Raw genomic sequence first — 23,496 nt, forward strand, 5'->3', positions numbered from 1 at the left:
ATTTTATATACAGTTGCCATAAAAAAAAAACCATAGGGCTCAAACGAGTCATTTGTGTCAAACGTGAGAAGTGGTGCTCTTGACAACCCAAGTACCGCGAGAACACACACCTACCAACCGCTTTATCATCGCGAGAACAACATCCCGTCCTTTGCCTGCCTAAATCCAGCTGGTATCCTGCCTGCCGTTGACGGGTAAGTGTGAATGAGATGCAAATGGTGTAAATACTCTAAAGATGTATGAAAGTAATTAAGGAAACCGCAGCACAATTGCCGCTGTTTTAACGCCTTGTCGAGGCTTCTCAGTACATGCACGACGCGTTAATCGACGACACCAGGCCGACTGGTGCGCTTGTCGTGACTGTAAGAGGGCATTACTGCTTACAAAATGATCCGGAGATTTTCTTTTTAATTTTGAAGACATTGTTTGATATTGCTGCTCGCTAATTACATTCAGATAACTTATCGTTTCACGCTATATTGAAGACGTAATGACGTAATGTAATCACCTTCTTGGACTGCAGCAGGAGCCGTCTTCACCTCGCGTTGTGACAGATGTACATGGTCGTACGGCCACTGCAGCTGTGACAGGCAGTGCTAGCGGCTGAAACCTGAGCATTTCATAAAAATCACTAGTAATGTGTCATCATTAACAGACTCAGTTTCCAGCACCTGCAAGGTAATGAATACGAAAGTGGCTTTAAAGATGAAAAAGAGGGTCGCCCTTTTTGTACATCAGACAGTGGATGTATCTTTCTGGCTTCTTTTGGATCATCCCATGTAACATCAAATGGACCGCAGGTAGAAGATGTTGGCACAAGTTGACAGAGTTGGCCTGTGTCAAAACCTTTTTATTCATTCTATGCGTCATAATTTAAAGGCGCACAACTTATGGTGTAGGCTGTGTATACTAAATACTTTACAACAGTCTGATAGTGTTTCATTTAACATGCTATAAATTGTTTCACTGTTCACATATTTCCTTTTGAAAGTAAGCAGTGGAAAGGGTGGTTACTCTGCACCAGTAGGAAATTGATCCCATTTCCTTATAGGTAGTTCTCAATTGTGTAAGTAAAAGCCTTTAAGTCAGGTCAGCTGCCAGCCAAGGTGTGAATTCTCCTTTTAGTGGCTTTCCTCTGAGGTGGCCTCAAGTGCTTAATGAGGTGGTAATGTTAAGAGCTGCTTTTGCAGAGCTACTGTGTGTGTGTGGTTGTGACTTTCTATATGGGGTTGTTGCCATGTATGGAAAGTTGTTTCATCAGTTCCCTGTGTACCAGTTCTGTAGCAGCTGAGGAGAGCCGCCAGTCATCATGGGAAACATCTTTGGCAACCTGTTGAAGAGCCTCATAGGCAAGAAGGAGATGAGGATCCTCATGGTGGGGCTCGATGCTGCAGGGAAAACCACCATCCTCTACAAGCTGAAGCTGGGAGAGATCGTCACCACCATCCCCACGATCGGTGTGTGAGGAATTAATGAATTACTTACACCTGTCAGTGTCGTGGCTAAAAGCTCCTGTGAGTCATTTTGATTTTGCTTTTTATTCAGGCTTCAATGTAGAGACAGTGGAGTACAAGAACATCAGCTTCACCGTGTGGGATGTGGGTGGCCAGGATAAGATCCGGCCCCTGTGGCGTCACTACTTCCAGAACACCCAGGGTGAGCCCGCGCAGCAGCTTTTTAGATGATACACACATCAGCCCTGTTTGTGTGTAGGGTCCTCCCAGTCCTGTGGCAATTTTTGCTTCATATGAAATGCCCAGCACCTGAGGGAATTTCTGACTAATGCTTTAGATGAGGTCAATTGCAGGCAGCCTCAAACTGTTGCGAACCATTATCCTCTCATTTATGTTAAAGAAAACAGAATCATTTTTAACAGTATAACACAGGTAAAACTTGCTTCATCATGCTTGCAGAGGGAGTGTTAGTTCCATTTAGTTTAACCCTTTGAATGACATAAGCTCCCTATCTCTGGCTGCAGGATTGATATTTGTGGTGGATAGCAACGACCGTGAGCGTGTTAATGAAGCTCGGGAAGAACTGATGAGGATGCTGGCTGAGGACGAGCTGCGAGATGCTGTTCTTCTCGTCTTTGCAAACAAACAGGTATGGACCTCCCTTTTTTGCATCCCTTACTTTCTCTGCTTCTGATTTATCAACTGACTTTTTTAAGTCAGGACCTGCAAGGATGTATTAACCTGAGTTTTCTATTTTTAAATCAGGACCTGCCTAATGCCATGAATGCTGCCGAAATCACTGACAAGCTGGGCTTGCACTCTCTACGCCACCGCAACTGGTACATCCAAGCCACCTGTGCCACCAGTGGCGACGGTCTCTACGAGGGCCTGGACTGGCTGGCCAACCAGCTGAAGAACAAAAAATGAAAGGTCAGGTCAGTCGGGTGGGGAAGAGCCTGGGTGCCAGCTCCAGGTTGAGGTTATAATGAATCCATTGGGTTAACATGGAAAGGTAGTGCTGAAAAGCTCCCAGGGGGTGACTCTCAATGGCTTTCTCCCCAAAATACTGAAATTTGATCTCTTTATTTTGGTGACATTAATTTGTTTGGGTCTGCAGTGGGTTTTTTAAAATATTGATGAACCAATGTTATTGAAGTTGACCTTAAATAACAACATTTTTATAATCTAAATACATAAATGATGGGATGTTATAGTGCAATGTTACAGTGAAGTATATTTAACTCTCCTACATTGCAGAAGCTATGACTGATAAACCATCCTTTAGGTTTTTGAAAATGTAACTTATAATGAATGTCATTATATTATAGGGGGGAACTACTATCTCAGAATACTATCACATTGTAAAAAAAATATACTCATAAGTATAAAGTTTCCACCATACCAATGCTCTGCCTCCAAATGTTTTATTTTTTTAAATCTTATTTTACAATTAATTCAAATGTATTTATTTTTATCCTTATTTATTGTTTCAATCATAAACCTAATGGCATACCCGATTGTTTAAAATAATCGTAGATTTATCAACATCTATTTATTTATTTATTTGTTTGTTTAATTGGTTATTATCATGTGGTTTGTCTTCTTTTATATTGCAATGTGCATTAACTGCTGAGGCAAAAAAAAAAATAGCCCCTATATCCCTGTATATTACCGCTTCCCAATCTGCATCGAGATATCCCAGTAATGGCTTGTGGGGTTGTCCGAGCTGTGAGCTACCGCAGGTCTCTGCTGTAAATAAGAATTAATTTTCAGTCGAGTTGCCTTGATCAGTAAGGGTTAAAACAGTTTGTGCAGCGTCAGCAGCTTGTGATATCTAACGTGATACCGATGACAGACCAGGCACACTGTACCAGCTCTGTGGCTTAGAAAATATGCTGCTATCAGCCTGCCGTGTGAGGAATGATTTATACGAGCATGTGATTGGCAATATCAGAGAGCTTACAGTGTTTCGAATGTTGTTGTTTTTTTTAAACCGGTTTATGCGAGCAGCTGCAATTATATCCATCAAAAGAACTCACATTGCTTGTAATCCTGATTTTTCATCCGTAATTGGTGTGACTTTATATGTGTTTGTTGTGTTAACTGTATCTCTGTGTACCATGTTGGCACAACATAACTCTAGATGCATAAATGTTGTAGAAAATGTAACGTCCATTTTTTTTGTATCTCTAAATGAAGTGTTTATTTATTTTTCATGCAATCTGCAAAGTGTTTATTTGAGTGTTATTTTTCTTTATTTGCTTACTTGACTGAACAGTTGTCCTTTTAAGTGTTCACACAAATCACAATAATTAAAATAGGAGAGAGGGTCATGATAATACTGCATCAAAAGGCATGTTAATAATGTACAAGATCTGTAAAGTGAATTATAATAGCCGGTTTGTTCAGACTATATTTGTTAGTCTAAATTACTGCTGCTGTTGGAACAATGCTGTACTGATAAATGTTATGGATTTAGTGTAAAGTTTACCGAATTACCTTCTAATATGCAAAAGCATGCTTTTCTATGTCAGCGCAACTGTATATATGTTCATGTAACATGACAGTATACCATGGTACTTGCAGTCCATTGACAGTGTTGTCCATACACCTGTAGATATTGGAGTCAGTGTGTTGGCGGATATGTTTAACTGACAGCAGCTTGTGTGTGTGTGTGTGTGTGATGTGCCCTCTATTACATTCAGTTTGGTGTGAACATTGTTTTTGTGGCCTTATATTGCCAGTGATTGAGTTCTCTTTGATAAAAGGTTTGTATGTAGGAATGTCCAACATTATAGTATGTCGCCCAAGATCTGTAACACTGACGCACTCGGTACTGTTGTGGCTTACCGTCCTCCTTTCAATGACTACAATGACAGACTTAACTTTAAAAAATATGGAAAGACCACTGCAGAACATTCCAGCTGACAAAGTTAAAACAAAAGAGAAAAGAATAACAATGACTTAAATGATTTGAGTGAAATATCATGAAGAGGAGGACCATAAACAGCAGAGAGTGCAAAAGTGTTGAATGATTTAAAGGTTCCTGGCTACATAAACTGATCAATCAATCAATAAAAATACCAAAACATCAGTCTGTTTGTCTTACTCCCTTTTCACCTTGTTATCTTATACATCAGTATTATTTTGATGTCTTATGTCTTTTTTCCTGCTTGATTGGAAATCATTCTCCAATACAGTTTAGATTAAACACATTCCCAAAAAAATTTGGTTATTAATGTGTTTCTGCTCTGGTGTCTTTCACAAAAAAATGATTATCCAACTACCTGCCTCTATTTCACCCAAACCAGAAATCATGTTCATCTTTAAATCTTAACTGCTGGGCACAAGAAGACTCTTATTTTAGTAAAAAAAAAAAAAACACCATTCTAAGTTTGTTTTCACATTTGAATTTCATTTAATAGGGATGATGCAATGTAACATATTGATGTGCTGCACAGAGACTATTGCTAATTTCCAACTCTTGTCCCTAGTTGGGCCTTTGGATGAACAAACAACAACATCCCCACTATTGTACATCCCTTATTGGACCAGGATTGGCTTCAAAACCAGCTGTCGTATCACAGGATCATCATATTTCTAAAGATTATTTTTGGGGGCTTTTTTTTTTTCATTTACCTGGACAGGACAGTTGTAGATAGACCGGGAATGTGGGGAGAGAGAGAGTGGGAGATGACATGCACCAAACAGTGCCAGGGAGTCAAACATGCGCCCAGTGCAACTTGGCCTTAGAGTCCGTATATGAGGCCCCTGCTCGACCAACTGAGCTAAACCAGCACCCCCCCAGAATCTTCCTCTTATACACATGTCAAATACCAATCAAATATGAGCATGGAGAACCTTTCCTCCTTCAGAAGATATATTTAAAAAGCAGACTTGACGTTTTAATCTCTGCACATACAACATGCTGTACAATAATGTCAGTTAATCGAGAAAGGCAACAAGTTACACAATGTTTTTAATCAGAGGACAGCTTTGAGATTGTGACTAGGTTATAGAGCAGATTATTGTAAAACAAATATTTGGAGCTTGATGGTTGCACATCTACACTTTCGGCCATAAGCTGTTCTAATAGGTAGAAGGGACGTGGATAAAGCATGGTCTTTCTCCTCTGGCCTTTCTTAACTGCTCCCATCAAGAGAAGTTTGGCACAATCAGGTAGTTTCCCTGTGGAATCGCTGCACTCCACAGAGAGTCATTTTGTCTGAGCCAATCAGAAGTCTGTTTAAGGGAGAATGCTGCTGTGTCTCCAGGGGTGTGACAGCAGTATGTGGGTCAGAGCTGCTCCCGGGGCCACCAGCCTCCAGGGCCCCCTGCAGGACCACTACAATAAGCAGCCCCAGGGCAGATGCCATAGCTGGGATTCCCACCCGTAACCGGGACGCCTTCGACCAGGGCACAGACACACTGGCAGCAGCCCCACAATCAATTCATCAATCTCTTAAAGGAGTTGCAAGCGCAAAAGGCCACAGCAGTCACCCCCACGGCTCGCCTTGGAAGGGACAGGGCCACCAGGGTGGTCACTGAGGCTGACACCACGGTGGCGTCGTCAAACTGCCCGACTTTGCAGAATCTATGAAATCCTCAGGTCTTTTTGGAGGTCACTTTTCTTGACCTTAAAACAGAGAAACCCTGAAGAGAATGCAAGCAGCAATCACAAAGATGTGTTTGATATCAGTAAATCTGGATTTCCATTGCAATTTCTTTCACTTTATTCTGAGCTCACTGACACTGACTTTCTGTTTATGGAAACTGACTCCAGTTGTGAAATGTATTTCAACCTACTGAGAAATGTTGCTTTTTTAAAAAAAGTTTTCCATCATTAAACATTTTACAAATCTGAGAATAATACCAAAAGAGATTTGACATTATACTTAAATATGGGTCATAGAATATTAATAAAGTAGAAACTGATGTGTGCACATCCCACAGGCTCTGCAGCAGCTTTAATCCTCAGACTCTGTCTCCTCCTGCTGGACACAAAAGTGCTGCTGGAAGGAAGTTTTAAGTTCAGTTTAATAGAGACATAATCAAATGTATTTTAATAATGCTTCAATAGAAAAATGACTTGTTTCTTTACACCTTGTCATCCATCATATCATGAGTTTTGACTATCATTTCCATAAATGGCTTTTCCCAAACAAACTACAACTGTGCAGCCATCTCTGTCTCCCACAAAACAAGGTTAGCAACACATCTGTCACAAACAGTTACTGATTAGCATCCATCAGTGAGTGTCCATCTTTTCACTCGCAGCTTCATGTTCAGGAATCTTGCTTGCTATGAGGCAAATCTTCCTCACATTAAGCATGTTCTTGTTTTGGGTTCATAAGTCACTTGAACATCTGACAATGTGCCCATTGTGACACACTGCTCCATACGCATCAAAGTGGTGATTAACCAGTTGACAGGGGTTGGGAGGGGGGGACAATACTGCTCTTTACAGGGGAAACAGTGCAGCCACTCACAGAACTGGGGGCTGACTAGGAGACCACAGCACAGCTTCCACACACTGCAGCTGACAGCCAACATGAAGCCAAAATAACTGCACAGAATGGGACATATATGATGTTGCACAAAAGGTTTAGATCTTCTTCTTTTTTTGCCAACTAAGCCTCATTTTTCCTCTTTTTTTTACCAATTTTATTCCTTTATACCAATCACACTAAAGTAAATCAAATTATTATTTTTAGATATGATCAAGCTGTGTCTTTATTAAGTAGCTTAACTTTTTTTTTTGTTAATGTTTTTTGTATAGGTTGTTCAGTGCAACAACTGAGGTTGCAGCGGGGGAGAAAAATAGACGGACCGATCTCTGATTGGTTAATAAATCAGGCTCCTGGCCAATCACGTGTCTCTCTCTGGGAGGGAAAACCCGTCGTCAAAATAAACTGCCACTTGTTCGTAGTAAACAGTTTAGCAGTTGGTGCAATTTATCTGCTCTTATAAGTTTTAATTTCTCCTCCACTTTGACTTCTTCAAGATAGAAGATTTTTTTCATTCTCATCTTATAGAAACGGAGCCTGGAACCAGGGATACTATATTTTCTTTTAAAACATCAAGTCCTTCCACCATATCTTCGATTGTACAAAGGACTACCTGAACCTGCACGATATGATATCATTACACTAATTACTTCCGGCTTCAACATGATCCAGTTGTGGCGAGTCATATTGTTTTGTGTGACATCTGTATGGAGGCTACAAACAGCATCAACCCAAAGCCACGAAGGTAGGGGAATTTATTGTTCCATATTTCAATCGCGTTTTCAATGTCAGAATTTCATGAACTCTGTGAGAGCGACGTGAACCAGCTTCTAGCTTGTATGAAATGATAGTCTCAATTAGAACAGTATAAGAGGAGGAATAAAGATCACTCATGCTATCTGAGCTTAAGAGAGCTACATTTGATAAACTATCTACCCTCATCTCAACATTCCTTTGTTTTGAATCACACAGAACTTACTGTACTTTCCTCCCTGAGTGCTTTTTTACTGTTAAAACGGAGCTCCAAACAAGGCTCTTAACGTATCTCACTATTTTAGGCTGCTAGAGATAAACGAGAGCAACATTAATGTCCTAGAGGAGACAGGACATTAATGTCAACTGGATGGCAATGACCTCGGTCGAAAACAATAAATAAAAAACAGCTGGAGAACTTCTGGTCCTGTTCATGTGGATGTTTTTTTGGTACACAATGAAATTCTTTTCAATTTGAAATAAAACACAAGGTAGGTGTGCCCTATTCAAAAGGCTATAAGCACTCAGTGGAGCCCTTATGCTCTGCTGATCTGTCACATAACCTTGGCCCTACTGGCCCCAAGACTCAGTGAAAACAGAAAGGCAGTGAGGGCCAGTGCATCACAAGTGGGCACCTGCCTTCACCAATGTTTTGTCAAGTTCGGCCCACGACACCTCAGGAGGCATAGCAGTAAGCTTGGGTATTCCCAAAGCCACCCCCTCCATGCTAGCTTGAAAAGCAGAGACATGAGTCTGTGTAGAGATTTCAGAAAGAGAGCAGGGAAGATAGAACCAGGGTGAGAAGCCTGTTTGGACGAGAGCTCACCCCTGCATCCCACCCCAAAAAACATTTTTTTTAAAGATGTTTGAGGTGTGCAATCATGTGAGTGCATGCATGGACATTTGAATTGTCCAAATAGTAAGAATTATCAGGCATTTCTGCAAGCTATGAGTTCAACTTCTACTCTGTAAATGTGTTGACTTTGAGAAACATGCATGAATGAGTGAAATCATGAAGGTATGGATTATTTTACAGTTGTTTTTCAGCATGTAATCCTCCAACATATTTCATACAAATACATGCAACAAGCATCAAAGCTCAATTTTACTTCAACTGGAAGACTCTGGAATTACCCTCTGCAGACAGGAAATATGACTTGTGTTGACTGCTGCAGGTGTGTAATCTTTGTACATCAGGTCCAGTGCCACAGTTTTTGTTAGTCCGTACAAGATGGTGTGTATGTCTCTTTCCGTTCACGATATTTCCCGTCCCTCTGCCAGAATGTCCCACTCACACAAGCCCCATTATCTGTTGGTATGATCTCAGCAACGCAGCCCCGTCAGACACACACACACACACACACACACACACACACGCACGCACACACACACACACACACACACACACACAAAAGCACTGTCTGTCACTGCATCACTCTTCACTCACTGTGACACACTGTCCACATTTATAACTTCATCACAATGGGGCACTTTGTGAGAGAAAAGCTCTGCTCTCCTCGACCCTTGGCCTTCTCCGCCATCAGCCTCTGGCCTGGACTGCTTCATGTAGCAGGGTTTCAGTCTGCCTACTTTTACTCTGCTTCACATCCAACTCTGTAGCCAACACAGCAGTAAACAGAGCGCCAGGAAGACCAAGCCCTATACTGCAGAAACAACAAATATCCCTATAGCACTCAAATATTCCCCATCTGGTCTCCTTCATCCAATGTTTCTGCATGTTTTAGATCCTTAACCACGAGTCATGCATTGATTTACTTTCTGCTAAAACTGTCCATGGCATGCTATGTTTTGGATATTTTTTCCCCCCTAGCAATTGGTTTTGATTAATTGGTCATCACATAGTAAGCTCTTAACGAAATATGGACACTGTCTGCATTAACCTTTTACAAAATCACATTATGGCTGTATTGTAATCTAATGAGATTTGTTGCAATATCAGTGTAACAATGACACAACATGATACAGATTTTTATATACCCCTTGATCTTTTGCACAACTCAAATATGAGTCAACAGTCTGTGATTTGATTTTATAGAAATAAACAGAAACTAACTAAAAGTTCAGCAAAAAACGTCAAAAATGTGTAACTCAAGGTGTAACTAGCAAAAAGGTTAGCAGTGATATAAAGTACATGTGGCAGAATAAATAAATAGTAAATGAACATGCAAACCGCTGGCATTGTCCTTAAACATTTAGTATTCCAAGTAAAGGTGATTGAAATGAATGTAACCTTTGGACTTCCCCTTGTTTTCTTTCACTTGTACTAACGTGTGTTTTTCTCCATATTTAAATCAGTGGTGTGTCAAGGTACGCAGAATGGCCTGAGTTCCACAGGCTCTCAGGAGAACCAGTACAACCTGACGAAGGATCGCTATACTGGCTGTGAGATCATCATGGGAAACCTGGAGATCACTCAGATTGAAAGTAACTGGGACTTCTCCTTCCTAAAGGTCAAACTTCATCTTCCTCTATGTTTCATTTTTTTTTAACCGATTCTTCATGTACAAGTAGTAGATGTGTACTCCTTTTTTCCCCTACAGACAATCCGCGAGGTGACCGGCTACGTACTCATTGCTATGAACCACTTTCAGGAGATCCCTTTAGGGCAACTACGAGTCATCAGAGGAAACAGCCTCTATGAAAGACGCTTTGCTCTCTCTGTCTTCTTCAACTACCCCAAGGACGGCTCCAACGGTCTACGGCAGCTCGGGCTCGCAAATCTGACAGGTGAAGAAAAACAGGGGAACAGATGCATGCCCAACATACCCCACTTGAAAGGTGTACGAGCTCCCTAAATTGTTTTAAGGCACCAAATGCATACAAAAAACCCAGACATTAAAAAAAAACACTGCACACTTCGCCCCAAGTCGCTCCCGCTGCTGCGTCAAAGGAGTATGAATGTGTATGATTGGAATGAGTTAATACTGATGGACACTTTACATAGCAGCCTCTGTGTTTGTTGTTGTCTAAAGTTAACTTTTCTAAAAGGCATCCTGTCCATGCTTATTCTCGGTATTTTACATAATTTCTCAACCATTACTTCACAGAGATTCTGGAGGGAGGAGTGCAGATTATCAACAACAAGTACCTGAGTTACGGTCCCTGGATCTTCTGGCAAGATATCATCAGGAACAACAGTGCTCCCATTGACATCCAGTACAATGGAGAGAGAGGTCTGTGATGGTGTTCTTTTTATTATATGCCCAAATTATCTGTAATTGTCTCCTCCCTATAAGCAGTGTCTGTCTTTTTTTAATCTTTCTTTCTGTCAGGCCCGTGCCACAAATCTTGCGGAGATTACTGCTGGGGGCCAAATAAGGACCAATGTCAGATCTGTGAGTGCCCAATTGTTCTGATTTTCTCGCTGTGTTTTATCTCTTCTCCTCCTCCTTTTCTGCACAGAATGCCTCTCTTCATACACAGAAATGAAGAGAGAGACACAACACACACACACACACACACGTACATCGGTGACCTCTGTTCAACCAGCCTCTCCTCTCTGTCTCAGTGACTAAGACGGTGTGCGCTCCGCAGTGTAATGGCCGCTGTTTTGGGACGAGCCCGAGGGACTGCTGTCACATAGAATGTGCAGCAGGATGTAAAGGCCCTCTGGACATGGACTGTTTTGTGAGTACTCTCCTTTAACCTCTCTAAGGGAATCTAGTGATAAAACGCTTTGCAAGATACAATGATAGTGTGATATGGAAATCCCCTTACAGATTCTTGAACCACCCACTCTCAACCCACTTTACTTGTTTCTATTTTAATCGTTGTGTGGTATTACAGCTGTGCAAGGTCTACAAAGTTATTTTACTCTTTTTTTGTTGAAGCACCTGGTAATTTATAGGAAGATGGAAAAAAAGCAAAAGGACAAATATTCCTTTTTTAACATTAGTCTATTTTGTGCCTCCCTGATTGGTTTTTTTTTTTTTTTTAATTACATAGATTAAAATGATCATAACTACAGTCTTAGGTTACTTTCAGAGTAAACAAGGAGGACAGAGGATGACAAGTGTAACACTCAGGATACAAAATTTAGTTTAAATAAAATATGTATTTAAAAAATAATAAATTATCAAAAAAGGCAAGATGTAACAAATGAATGTGTACAGGGCTAATGTAAGGTTCGACTCTTGGAGCTGGTGGAGAATTAATTAAAACACACGACACAGAATGTTGGTAACCGGTTTTGTATTTCACAATTTTCTATTTTTTTTTATAAATAACAAGAAACACTTGAAGTTAATCAAGGAAAAAACCCACAATTAAATAAAAGAAAACAGGCCTTCAGTTCACAATTCAATTTCGCGATTACTTTACAGGCACCTTTTACCCGCCATACATCTGACCATAATCAATACACCAAACATTCCCAACTATAGCAATTATAGCTTTTCAGATAAATCCGTGCCCAAACACATTACACTTACTGCAGTTATAGTTATGTGTGTGCAGAATGTCTGATGAGGGTGCTTTGATTGCACCGATTGGTCTGCGTTTTTTGATGATGACAATGATCTGGACAGTATCTCAGACAAGGTCACTTGTTATATTAATTACTGTGCTGAGTCTGTCATCCCCTGCAAGCAAGTAAAATTTTACCCCAATAATAAACCTTGGGGAGGCTCAAAAGGAGCTGAAAATACTGATCAAACAAGGTAAACATAAATATAAGGAGAGGGCGGAGGGACGGATGTCTAATAGTAACACAAGGGGCCTTTGGAAAGGTATGAAATCTATCACTGGCTATGGGACCAGTAACTCTGGCTTCCTTGGGTCAGAGATTAATGTAAATAAGTCAAAGCAGTTCTTTGCCAGGTTTGATGAATTTGACTTCTCTTCTGCTCATGAGAACGTCCTCTCAACTCTTGCACAGAGTAGCCCAGATGACTGTAGATCAGCTATTGTTATTAGGTTATTGTTATGAGGTTCGACCAACAATTAAAGCGCCTTAATGCCAACAAGTCAGCAGGCCCAGATGGTGTTCATCCACGCACCCTGAGTCTGTGCTGACCAGTTGTGTTCAGTCCTTCATTCAATTTTTTCTTTGTCTTCTGCAAAAATTCCATTAATGTGGAAAATGTCCTGTATTGTGCCCATTCCCAAAAAATCAAATGTAAGCAGCTGCCTTACTAATCTTAGACCCATAGCCCTGATTTCACACATTATGAAATGTTTTGAAAGGTTTGTCCTGGGTCACCTGACTAGACAGGTATCAGCAAGGTATTTCAAGACCCACTTGCAGTTTGCTTACAGGAAAGGTGTGGGAGTTGATGATGCATTACTTTACAGTCACCTGGAAAAAACAGCTAGCTCAGTTAAGATTATGTTCTTTGATTTTTCCAATGCTTTAACACCATTCAACCACATGTTTTAGCAAACAAATTAATCTATTTCTTGGGTCTTAGATTACCTCTTGTCTCGACCTCAGTTTGTCATGCTTGATAATAAAAAGTCAGACATTATCCTCACTAACACAGGAGCTCCACAGGGCACCGTGTTATCTCCGTTTTTATTCACACTCTACACTGCTGACTATAGGCATGGTCAGGCGTCCTGTCACGTCCAAATGTTTTCGGACGATACTGCACTTGTGGGTCTACTTACCCAAGGCAATGACACTGCCTACAAAAAAGAGATTGACTCTTTTGTCAGCTGGTGTGATGCAAACTTCTTAAAACTGAATGTTGGAAAAACAAAGGAACTTATGATAGATTTTAGAAGAAAAAAGGACGAGGTCTCCCCTGTGATCATTAAGGGTCAGCAGATCGAGACTGTCCAGTTTTATAAATACCTTGGTGTCTTCCTGGACAGTAAATTGAACTGGAAAAAGAATACTGATGTTGTTTTCAAGAAGGCACAGTCAATACTTTTTTTCTTAAGGAAGCTGAGATCCTTTGAAATTAGCAAGAGTCTTCTTTATGTTTTTTTATCAGGGAGTCTTGGCTAGTGTCCTCTTTTATGCTGTGCTGTGTTGGGGTGGCAGCATCTGTGTGGATGATAAAAACAGGATCAATAAGCTGATTAAAAAAGCTGGCTCTGTGATTGGCATTAGCCCAGACTCATTTGAGATCACTGTTCATAAGAGAATGAGGACCAAACTTCAAACTGTTTTGATCTGTGAAGGCAATCCTCTACATGGTGTTTTTAACGGACTCCGAAGCTCCTTCAGTGAGCGACTAGTGATGCCACAATGTTCCACTGAACGGCTCAGGAGGTCCTTTGTTCCTGCAGCAGTCCGATATTTGAATGAACATTTTTAGTTGTGTTTCTGACTCATGGCTGTACATGATTATCCAAATGGTTTCAGTTGTGTTTGTTATTTATTTACTTGTTGTGTACTGTGATGTACTGTCAATATTGTTTGTTGTGTGTATGAATTGACCAGGTGACAAATGAGTTTCCCCGCTGGGGATCAATAAAGTTTTCTAATCTAATCTCACATTTTCTAAGTAGCACTACTTTAGCTAAGGCAAACATGATTAAGATTTGACCTACACTTATAGAAAATACAAAAGATCACTGAACTCCATTAGATTCAAACATCAGGGAGGCAAAAATGTGGGTATAAGATTTCCTGGCTATCCGTAGAATACTTGTTGGGATTTTTCTCTATCTGGGAAAAAGTTAATGTACATGCAGCTAAAACTGTTACATTTTAAAGTTTTATTTAGCAAATAAAAACAGCTGAAATATTAAACAACTATTCAAACATTGACATTTATTGTGTTAACATGAAACACAATTTTTATAGAATCTTCTAAGACGATTTATTTTCTTCAGTTACACGTAACGACTTTTGGTTTTAGCCAAGAAATGTTCTTGTACTGTAACCATCTGGATATGTTTGTACATTTGTGTGTTTGTGTATAGGCATGCCGTCATTTCAACGACTCTGGAGCGTGTGTGCCTCAGTGTCCGCAGACTTTGATCTATAACAAGCAGACGTTTCACATGGAGACCAACCCGAACGCCAAATATCAGTACGGCTCCATCTGTGTCTCCCAGTGCCCCAGTGAGTGACAGATGTTTGTTTATTTGTATGTGTGTGTAATTCTTGGAACATCATTTGACTTCCCTGTGTCGTCATAATATTCTCAGCGATGAAATACTTGTGGTAGACGTGACATTATGCTAGGTCTTAAATATTCTGATTGTTCTGTCTCTCCTGAACTTCATCAACATCTTTGCAGCTCATTTCGTGGTGGACGGTAGCTCCTGTGTGAGTGTTTGTCCTCAAGACAAGATGGAGGTGGAGCGAGAGGGTCACAGGCAGTGTGACCACTGCAGTGGACTCTGCCCAAAAGGTTGATAGAACCAAACATTTTCTAATAACTCTTACTCTGCCTTTATCCCCCCCCCCCCCCCCCCCTGAGCTTAATGCTAGTGTTTGGTGTTCCCTGCAGTGTGTGAAGGTACGGGTGCTGAACACAGGCAAACTGTAGACTCCAGCAACATCGACAGCTTCATCAACTGCACCAAGATCCAGGGCAGCCTTCACTTCCTGGTCACAGGGATTCTTGGGTAATAGGCTTTAGCGCCAGGTGAATCTCAGCCTACAGTGTTTTACAGTGAGCTTGATTTTATTGTTTGTTTTTTAATCCTTCACAGTGACGACTTTAAGAACGTCCCGCCTCTGGATGCCAAAAAATTAGACGTTTTCAGCACTGTCAGAGAGATTACAGGTTTGTATTTACTTACAAGTTTCAAAGTATTCCAGTCACTTTTAAATTGATCGCCTTCCTGTTCACAATTCAGTGACAGGTTTAAAATGGGTACTGAAGTCCAAATTCAAAACATTGGTAGAGAGCGGTCTCCCCCTCCTCCCTAGAGTCGCTGTGCACATGGGTTGCCATGCAGCGGACACGGACGCTTCAGTCTTTAACAAGCTCTGCATCGGTCTAGAAACCTTCCTGCCCTCTTACCTATCCCCATTATTTAAATGCATCTCTGATATTTATCCTGTTTTCACCATGTTTCTGGTTGTGGAGCTCATTAGAAAAATGCGGAGGCTTTTTAGGTCGGTAGTTAGCTTGCCTTCTTCCAACACTGCAAATCCTGTTGGTTTGCTGTTTGCCTGGCAAACCGAGGGGCATCCAAAACGGCCGTGTGGGGGTGCCTTAAAACCGCCTACCTTCCCTGGTCAAAACAAATCATTCCGCACTGGAATGGAAACTTAGAAGGTGGACATCCTGGCTGCTGCATTGTTGACTGAAAAGCCAGCACTTCAACATAACATGTTTCCTTAATTATTTAGTGGATACCTTCTTCGAGACAGGAACCAAACAAAAACGAAACGTTTGTCCTTTGCACATTTATTAAATTTGCCTTCTTAAGTCCTTCTCTGAGAGCAATCACCTCCATTAGTGGAGTGGCTGAAGTGCAAGAGTTTCCTTCGACCATGTTTCCTTAATGTCAGATGATATAGTGAGGTCATTTTATGATTTAATTCAGTAGATATGTTACATATTGGTCCTTTAATATAGTCTCCTTGTTTTACCATCAGATATCCTGAACATCCAATCATGGCCCAAAGAACTGAATGATCTGTCTGTTTTTTCAAGTCTGACAACCATTCAGGGGAGGTCACTCTACAAGTAAGGCTTAATGTTGTTTATGTGATTATCAAGACAACAAACATGAAGGATAAATGGAGTTTCCTTATTATATGAAAAAGCCTTTAAAAAGCACTAATAATTAACAGTTTTATATTTCCCCCCTTTAAATGGAAATGCTTGCGCTATTGGCTCAACTAATATCTTTCCGTATTAGATGTTAAGTTTGTTGCATAACCATGTGTCATCACTGCTCTGTGGCACACTCCACACTCCTCTATTTGTCTGCTCTAAGCTGCTATCTGCATTCACACGTCATGACAAGGTGCTTTGTGCACTCTCTCTTCTCTCTCTATGCTTCAAAGCTGTGAACAGGTAATTGCGAGTGTGATACCTATAAGACAGACCCAAGCTGCAGCATGCCATTTTGCTTAAAACTATTACATCATTTGTAGAAATGTTTCATTTTTGAGTTACTGTTATTCTTTTAGTTCTAAATCTAATGTATATCTCTGTATTCTTCCCTCTTTTCATCCTCATTATCTGAAGGCGTTTCTCTCTCATGGTCATGCGCATCCCCACACTTACCTCACTGGGTCTGCGCTCTCTCCGTGAGATCAGTGATGGCAGTGTTTACATCAGCCAGAATGCCAACCTCTGTTACCAGCACACTGTCAACTGGGCGCAGCTGTTCAGAGGCCGCAGAGTTCGAGTCAACAACCTAAACAACAACAGGCCACTGGCAGAGTGTGGTGAGGCTCCTATATAATCTACTTTTCATTTTTTCACTTTATATTTTCATTAGTTTTAATGACATATAAAAAAAACAAACATACAGTATATATCGCTGCAGCAGTTTCCTGAATCTTTCCTGCCATCTGTGTGTGTGTACAGTTGCAGAGGGCCATGTGTGTGACCCGCTGTGTTCAGACTCTGGCTGCTGGGGCCCGGGGCCCAACCAGTGTGTCTCCTGCAGGAACTACAGCCGACAGGGCACATGCATTAGCAGCTGCAATTTTCTCACTGGGTCAGTGGATACATTTATGTGTTGCTGTCCTCACTAATGCTGTTTTTTTTTAACTGAATTTATCTATCTTATCTAACTTTATATTTTTGGAAAATTGTGTTCCCAGAACTCCGAGAGAATTTGCAGGACCTGATGGTGAGTGTGTTGCCTGTCATAAAGAGTGTAAGCCTCAGAGCGGGAGAGCCAGCTGCACTGGACCGGTAATCATTTTATTTTTTCTTACACTGTAGCTGAATGCTTTTGTATGAATCTAGATTTCATTTGGCTAATAATATTTGGGGTCAAGACAAAAAAAAAAAAAAAACATTTCCTAACTAACAAGTCTTTTGTATAATTTTCTGGATTTGATTTGATTTTTACAGTCACACCTACATAGGTGTACATACATAAGGTAATATAAAATGTGGATAGTGGGACGTGTCACTCTCCCTTTAAGAAAAATAAATCTGAAATATTTTACAGTAAGTGCTTATTTTCCTGAACCCAAGCTTACAACTGGGAACAAGCTGAGAACAACTTAATGAAAAAATATTTGGAATAATGTCTAGACATTATTTGCTTTGGAAGAAAATTTAAATGATGATCGATTTAATTAATGATCGAAATTGACTTTGTATCCCCTAAGGAAACCTCTTTGTCCATTTTCTTCCATTATGAAATTGAGTTTTTGCTTTCCGGCACTCCTTTTCCATTATGTAAAAGAAAGTCAACAATCGCTTATGTCTTAAATCACTTGTTAATTTGGAATCAGTCTTTTTGCACTATGTCTTGATTCATTACAGTGTAGAAAGTTTCCTTATATTTGTATACATAATGTCGCTTCCTATGTCGCCGTTTCTCCCATTCCTCTCTGTCTTAGGGTGCAGACAAGTGTGAGGCATGTGCCAACCTTCAAGATGGTCCTTACTGCATGTCCTCTTGTCCTACTGGAGTGAACGACGGTCAGAGGGGCCTGATCTTTAAATACCCCAACAGAGAAGGTTACTGTGAACCGTGTCACCACAACTGCACACAGGGGTGAGACTGGACTCAAAATATATGTGTGTTTATATTTTCATTTCTCAGTGACTGTTGAAGATATAATGATGTTTTAAAACGTTACAGATGCTCAGGCCCAGGATTAAAGTATTGTTTAGAGGCAACAGGACTGGCAGTGAGTAGGTAAGTGTTTCCCCCTGCTGGTAAACATAAAACACTACACTGCAGGATGTTTGAGCTATCAAACTGGGGCACATTTCAGAAAGGAGGTTCTACAAGCTCTGAGTCTAACCCTGAACTCTGAGTCAAAGTATTCTCAGATGGGAAACTCTGAGTCTCCGGTCTGAACAGCTGATTTTAGTTGGTTCAATCAGTTTTGAGTAGGTTCACTCGGGGTTCAGCATACGCACCACCACAACTAGCCCCTATACTACAATTCACCATGGCAACAGGTGACAAAAAAAGAGTCTCGTACTTTACCCCCTCTCGAATAAGAAATCCTCATGGGGACATACGGCAAGAATAAATAAGAGAAGAAAATAGGAACACTGAAAATGATGCAAAACATCTTCAACTTTCTATCCTTTGCAGATCTTTAACTTCCCATTCATTTGAGTGAAGCCAGCACAAACATTCCTGAGAAGCTCTTTTATCCTGTAGAAATCATTCACAAAAAGAGTACAATATAAATCTGATGTGAAGTAAAAGAAGAAACTGTGGACCGTAAATCTAATGGCTAAGGATTTGACTCATAAAATTGTACCGTTAGATTGTTTCTTATTTATCAATTTGGTACTCTCTCTCTGCTACCCTCTGCAGTGGTCAGATCACAGGTATAGCTTTAGGTGTCCCAGCTGGCTTTATTTTCTGCCTGGTGTTGTTCTTCCTGGGCCTGCTGTACCACCGAGGCCTGGCCATTCGCCGCAAGAGAGCCATGAGGCGGTACCTGGAGAGTGGAGAGGTGAGACTTCCAAGACCATCCAGCCTCATTAACTACCATATGCAGCGAGAAAATAAGTAATGCGGGAATTATTCTTGTTTTTTTTGTTTTTTTTGGCAGAGCTTTGAGCCACTGGGTCCTGGGGAGAAAGGTACCAGGGTTCATGCCCGCATCCTGAGACCCTCAGAGTTGAAAAAGATTAAAACGCTTGGCTCAGGAGTTTTTGGCACAGTGAACAAGGTAATTATCATCCACTTTGTAATTTTGGAAAGCTAAAGGTTCATTATTGATTATAGTTTTAGATTAAGAATAGCTACAAGTTTCCTGTGTACTGACATGCTGCTGCTGTACGTTTAATTGTCTCGAAGGGTTTTTGGACTCCAGAGGGAGAGACAGTGAAGATCCCTGTGGCCATTAAGACCATCCAGGATACCTCAGGCCGACAGACCTTTACTGAGATCACTGATGTGAGAATCTGAGCTTCAGACACTCTTTAAAGTAGTTTAAACCTCTGAGAAATAACCATTAGCCAGGCATGTAGCAGAGAAGAAAATAGAAATGTTTGAATATTAAGAGAGATGTTTGTAACTTGTAAGTGTGTAATGTTATTTAAAATTCCCACTACAAGACATTACATCATAGAAAATGTATATATGGTTTGTATAACTTGCTTTCTATGTAGCATATGCTGTCCATGGGCAGCCTGGACCATCCCTACATTGTGAGGCTTCTGGGCATCTGCCCAGGTCCCACTCTGCAGCTCGTGACCCAGCTTAGCTCACAGGGCTCCTTACTAGAACACATAAGGCAGCACAAGACCAGCCTGGACCCCCAGCGCCTCCTCAACTGGTGTGTGCAGATTGCTAAGGTGAGTGAATGTGAGGTTTTTTTTTTCTTCATTTGAACAACTGTTAAAGGACATATAGAGTGTTTATCATGTGTGTCTTAGGGTATGTACTATCTGGAGGAGCACTGCTTGGTCCACAGGAACCTCGCTGCTCGCAACATCCTGCTAAAGAACGACTACCAGGTCCAGATCTCTGACTACGGTGTGGCAGACCTCCTTTACCCCGACGACAAGAAATATGTCTTTACCGACACCAAGGTTTTTATGACTCATTCAATTAACTGAAGTCCTGTTGAAAAGGTTTTCCCTGTAATAGAATAAATCAGTACAGCTTGTCGGCAATCTGTCTCCTTATCCAGACTCCCATAAAATGGATGGCCCTTGAAAGCATCCTGTTTAGAAGATACACTCATCAGAGTGACGTTTGGAGTTATGGTAAGAGGCGACGTGCCAATATTCAAATTCCCCCTGAAAGCTGCTGTCTGTGAATTTCACCAGAGAGGTGTTTCAAATGTGTGCGTATCTCTCTCCGGACAGGGGTGACAGTGTGGGAGATGATGTCATTTGGAGCGGAGCCATACGCGTCTGTGCAGCCTCAGGAAGTGCCAAGTCTACTGGAGAAGGGCGAACGACTGTCACAGCCCCACATCTGCACTATAGATGTCTACATGGTCATGGTTAAATGTAGGTGTGAAAAGACTTTCCACCAGTGTGCACGAACAGATCACAGACCAGACGTGATTGTTGAAATTCTTCTTTTCAGGCTGGATGATCGATGAAAACATAAGGCCAACATTTAAAGAGCTGGCCAGTGATTTTACCCGCATGGCAAGAGACCCGCCTCGATATCTAGTCATCAAGGTGAAGCTTTAATCACCATTTTTAGTGAGACAAATCCTCTGGTGCTCACTTTGACCTCAAACCCTTCACTCTTGTGTTTTTCTGCAGTCGGAGGGCGCAGAAATGGCCTCAGGAGAGAGCCATCGAAGAGAATCAGAGCGCGGGCTTCTGGAGGCAGCTTTTGAAGACCAAGATGAGGAGGGGCTGGAGGATGGTTTGGCTACTCCTCCTCTCCAACACTCTCCATCTTGGAGTTTGTCTCGGTCCAGGATTCATTCTAACAGGGTAATGAAAAATATCAAGCTCTGAAACATTTGACGACCATTCAGATTGGATCAGGAAGTGGCAAACAACATTATTTCCTCCGTCATTTGCAGAGTGGCACCTCTCAGGCCAGCCCAATTGGGTACCTACCGATGACCCCCAGCCCTGTGGACAGCATACGCCAGGTATAACTGACTCACATTTACGTCACTGTCAGTATAACAGTAGGGTTAATTCTGGTCTCATAGTGTTGTTTAAAAATAATAATTGGATGAATTTGAATGAACTGCTGCATCAGTCCCAAGTCTCTGCTTCTCCATCTCAGCTGTGGCTTCAGAGGTCTCGACTGAGTTCTGTGCGGACGCTGCCAGAGAGATCAGAAGTCAGGGGCAGCGGCAGAGAGGCGGAGCTGCGTGAGGAAGGGTTACAAAGTGGGAGTAGTCTTCACAGAGCCAGGTTTGGCTCAGAGAGGGGAAATCCTCACATATCCATCAGCCGACACAGAAAACTCTCGACGGCATCGAGTCCATGCTCGTATAAGGTGTGGACAGCAGAGGACGAGGAGGAGGTAGACCACTATGGCTATGTCCTGGCCGGGTCACCTGTTACTCCAGAGAGAGGTAAATAATCAGCAGTAAGATAAGAGCATGTTGACTGATCAGATTTTTTTTTTTCTGTTGAATATGGCTGATACATGTATTTCATAAGGATATGTAATCAAGGCTCTTATCTTTTCTCTCTACACATTCTGTCACAGTCTGTAGAGTCTCTCATTATGGGCCAAGAAAACCAAAACTCAAGGATAATCTGTCTCTCACTGAGATGAACCCGTCTCAGGAGTATGAAATCATGAGCAAAGAGTCTTCCTCCAATAGTGTGGTCTTAACACAAGCCAATTCCCCTGGTCCTTCAGTGGCACCTAATCCTAAATCTTCACCTTCACCCTCTCCAACCGCCATGGCTCTAGTACCTGTAGAGCACCAAGCACTAGTGGAAACTCTTGCTTCAATCTCACCTTTAACGAATAGACAAGAAGAGGAAGGCTGTAAGGGAAGTGTTGCCGATCAAAGAGATTCTGCAGAGGAACATAATCTCTCTGAAGACTCTGATAGCAGGATCAGAGCTGTGGGTGACCAAGGAGATGAAGCCCAAGGGATAGGCAGGTATGAATACATGGATATCAGGCGCTGCAACTCTAAAGAGGGAGAGGATCAAGCATGGGAGAAAAGTGGGAGTCAAACATCTGTAGCTGTGACAGAGGAAACAGACCAAATAGTGGAGGTGTTGAAAAAGACGCATAAGGAGGAAGAAGAGGAAAAGGAGAAGCACCACAACACAAATAAACAACCACTTCAGGGCGATCTGAGCAGTACGGTCATACCCAGGCCAGATGTGCTTACAGCTGGAGGAGAAAAGGTGGAGGAGTATGAGGAGATGACCAGACTTGGAGTGGTGCCCAGTGGGTGGGAGCAGGCAGACTACCAGAACCTCCCAGTAAAGGGGAGGACTGTTCCTGGGGAGACGTGCAGCGGCAGGTGTGCAGGGATCGGGGGATACATCAAGGTGTGTGCTGGCATGGGGGAACATGGCAGCAACACATCTTTTGACAACCCAGACTACTGGCACAGCAGACTGTTCATCAAGCCAGATGCTGTACGCACCTAATAATGTGGCCTGGGACTGAGACTGTTCTTTAGCGCCAGTAAAATATATTGGAACTTCTGTATTGATTTTCTGCTTTTTTTTCTTTCATTTCTTGCATCCAATAAAGTTTAGGTATTCAATGAATCTACAAATGAAAGTCATTCTACTGTTTTACACAAGAAAAACATGAAAATGTAAGTTGGTTAAATATGAAACAATGCTGTTGCAGTCAAACAAGTGTTGTTTGCCTGTGAAATATTATGGTAATCAATTTCTGCAGTAAACAGGAGAGTAAAGGGAACCTATGTACCTATTATTGTCAAGAAATAGTTTGCTTGTGTATTTTGAAGTAGGCCTAAGTTGAGGTGGCTATGTCCCATTTTGACAATTTATTATAGGCTATCATGAAGTAGAAGCTATATAAATTGAATAAATACAACTATTTTGCAAATGCCTTTGTGTCACTGATTTGTTCGGAGCTCACTTCTTTTTCTTCTATACTGTCTCAATGTTTTCAAAACTAAAAACAGTTGATTTTTGCACATATCCGGTAGACTACTATGAACCGTAAAAAACGAGATGGGGGCACGTAAACGCGTATGTGACGTATTTGCGCGCGAGACAGATCAGAGATTATACAGAGCAGTGAGATGGACTTCCGTATTT

General features: G+C 41.4%; 2 protein-coding genes across 2 annotated transcripts; both read left to right on the forward strand.

Annotated features, from left to right (window-relative positions):
* Positions 1–100: 100 nt before the first annotated feature.
* On the forward strand, positions 101–4,546 carry arf3a (ADP-ribosylation factor 3a). Its single transcript, XM_061056746.1, has 5 exons — positions 101–194; positions 1,277–1,457; positions 1,546–1,656; positions 1,979–2,103; positions 2,220–4,546. The coding sequence occupies exons 2-5, from the start codon at positions 1,310–1,312 to the stop codon at positions 2,379–2,381; spliced, it is 546 nt and encodes a 181-aa protein (XP_060912729.1). The 5' UTR covers positions 101–194; positions 1,277–1,309; the 3' UTR covers positions 2,382–4,546.
* Positions 4,547–7,340: 2,794 nt separating this feature from the next.
* Positions 7,341–23,281, forward strand: erbb3b (erb-b2 receptor tyrosine kinase 3b). The gene is made up of 28 exons (XM_061056742.1): positions 7,341–7,706; positions 10,031–10,185; positions 10,276–10,462; positions 10,783–10,908; positions 11,008–11,070; positions 11,244–11,362; positions 14,609–14,750; positions 14,929–15,042; positions 15,142–15,259; positions 15,347–15,420; positions 16,242–16,332; positions 16,840–17,042; positions 17,185–17,317; positions 17,424–17,517; positions 18,177–18,334; positions 18,422–18,478; positions 19,115–19,256; positions 19,356–19,475; positions 19,604–19,702; positions 19,918–20,103; positions 20,185–20,340; positions 20,442–20,517; positions 20,620–20,766; positions 20,846–20,943; positions 21,031–21,207; positions 21,300–21,371; positions 21,512–21,806; positions 21,944–23,281. Exons 1-28 carry the CDS (start codon positions 7,625–7,627, stop codon positions 22,849–22,851), a joined length of 4,392 nt encoding a protein of 1,463 aa, XP_060912725.1. The 5' UTR covers positions 7,341–7,624; the 3' UTR covers positions 22,852–23,281.
* Positions 23,282–23,496: the final 215 nt, after the last annotated feature.

The sequence above is a fragment of the Labrus mixtus genome, chromosome 15, assembly GCF_963584025.1.
Source record: "Labrus mixtus chromosome 15, fLabMix1.1, whole genome shotgun sequence".
Lineage (NCBI taxonomy): Eukaryota > Metazoa > Chordata > Actinopteri > Labriformes > Labridae > Labrus > Labrus mixtus.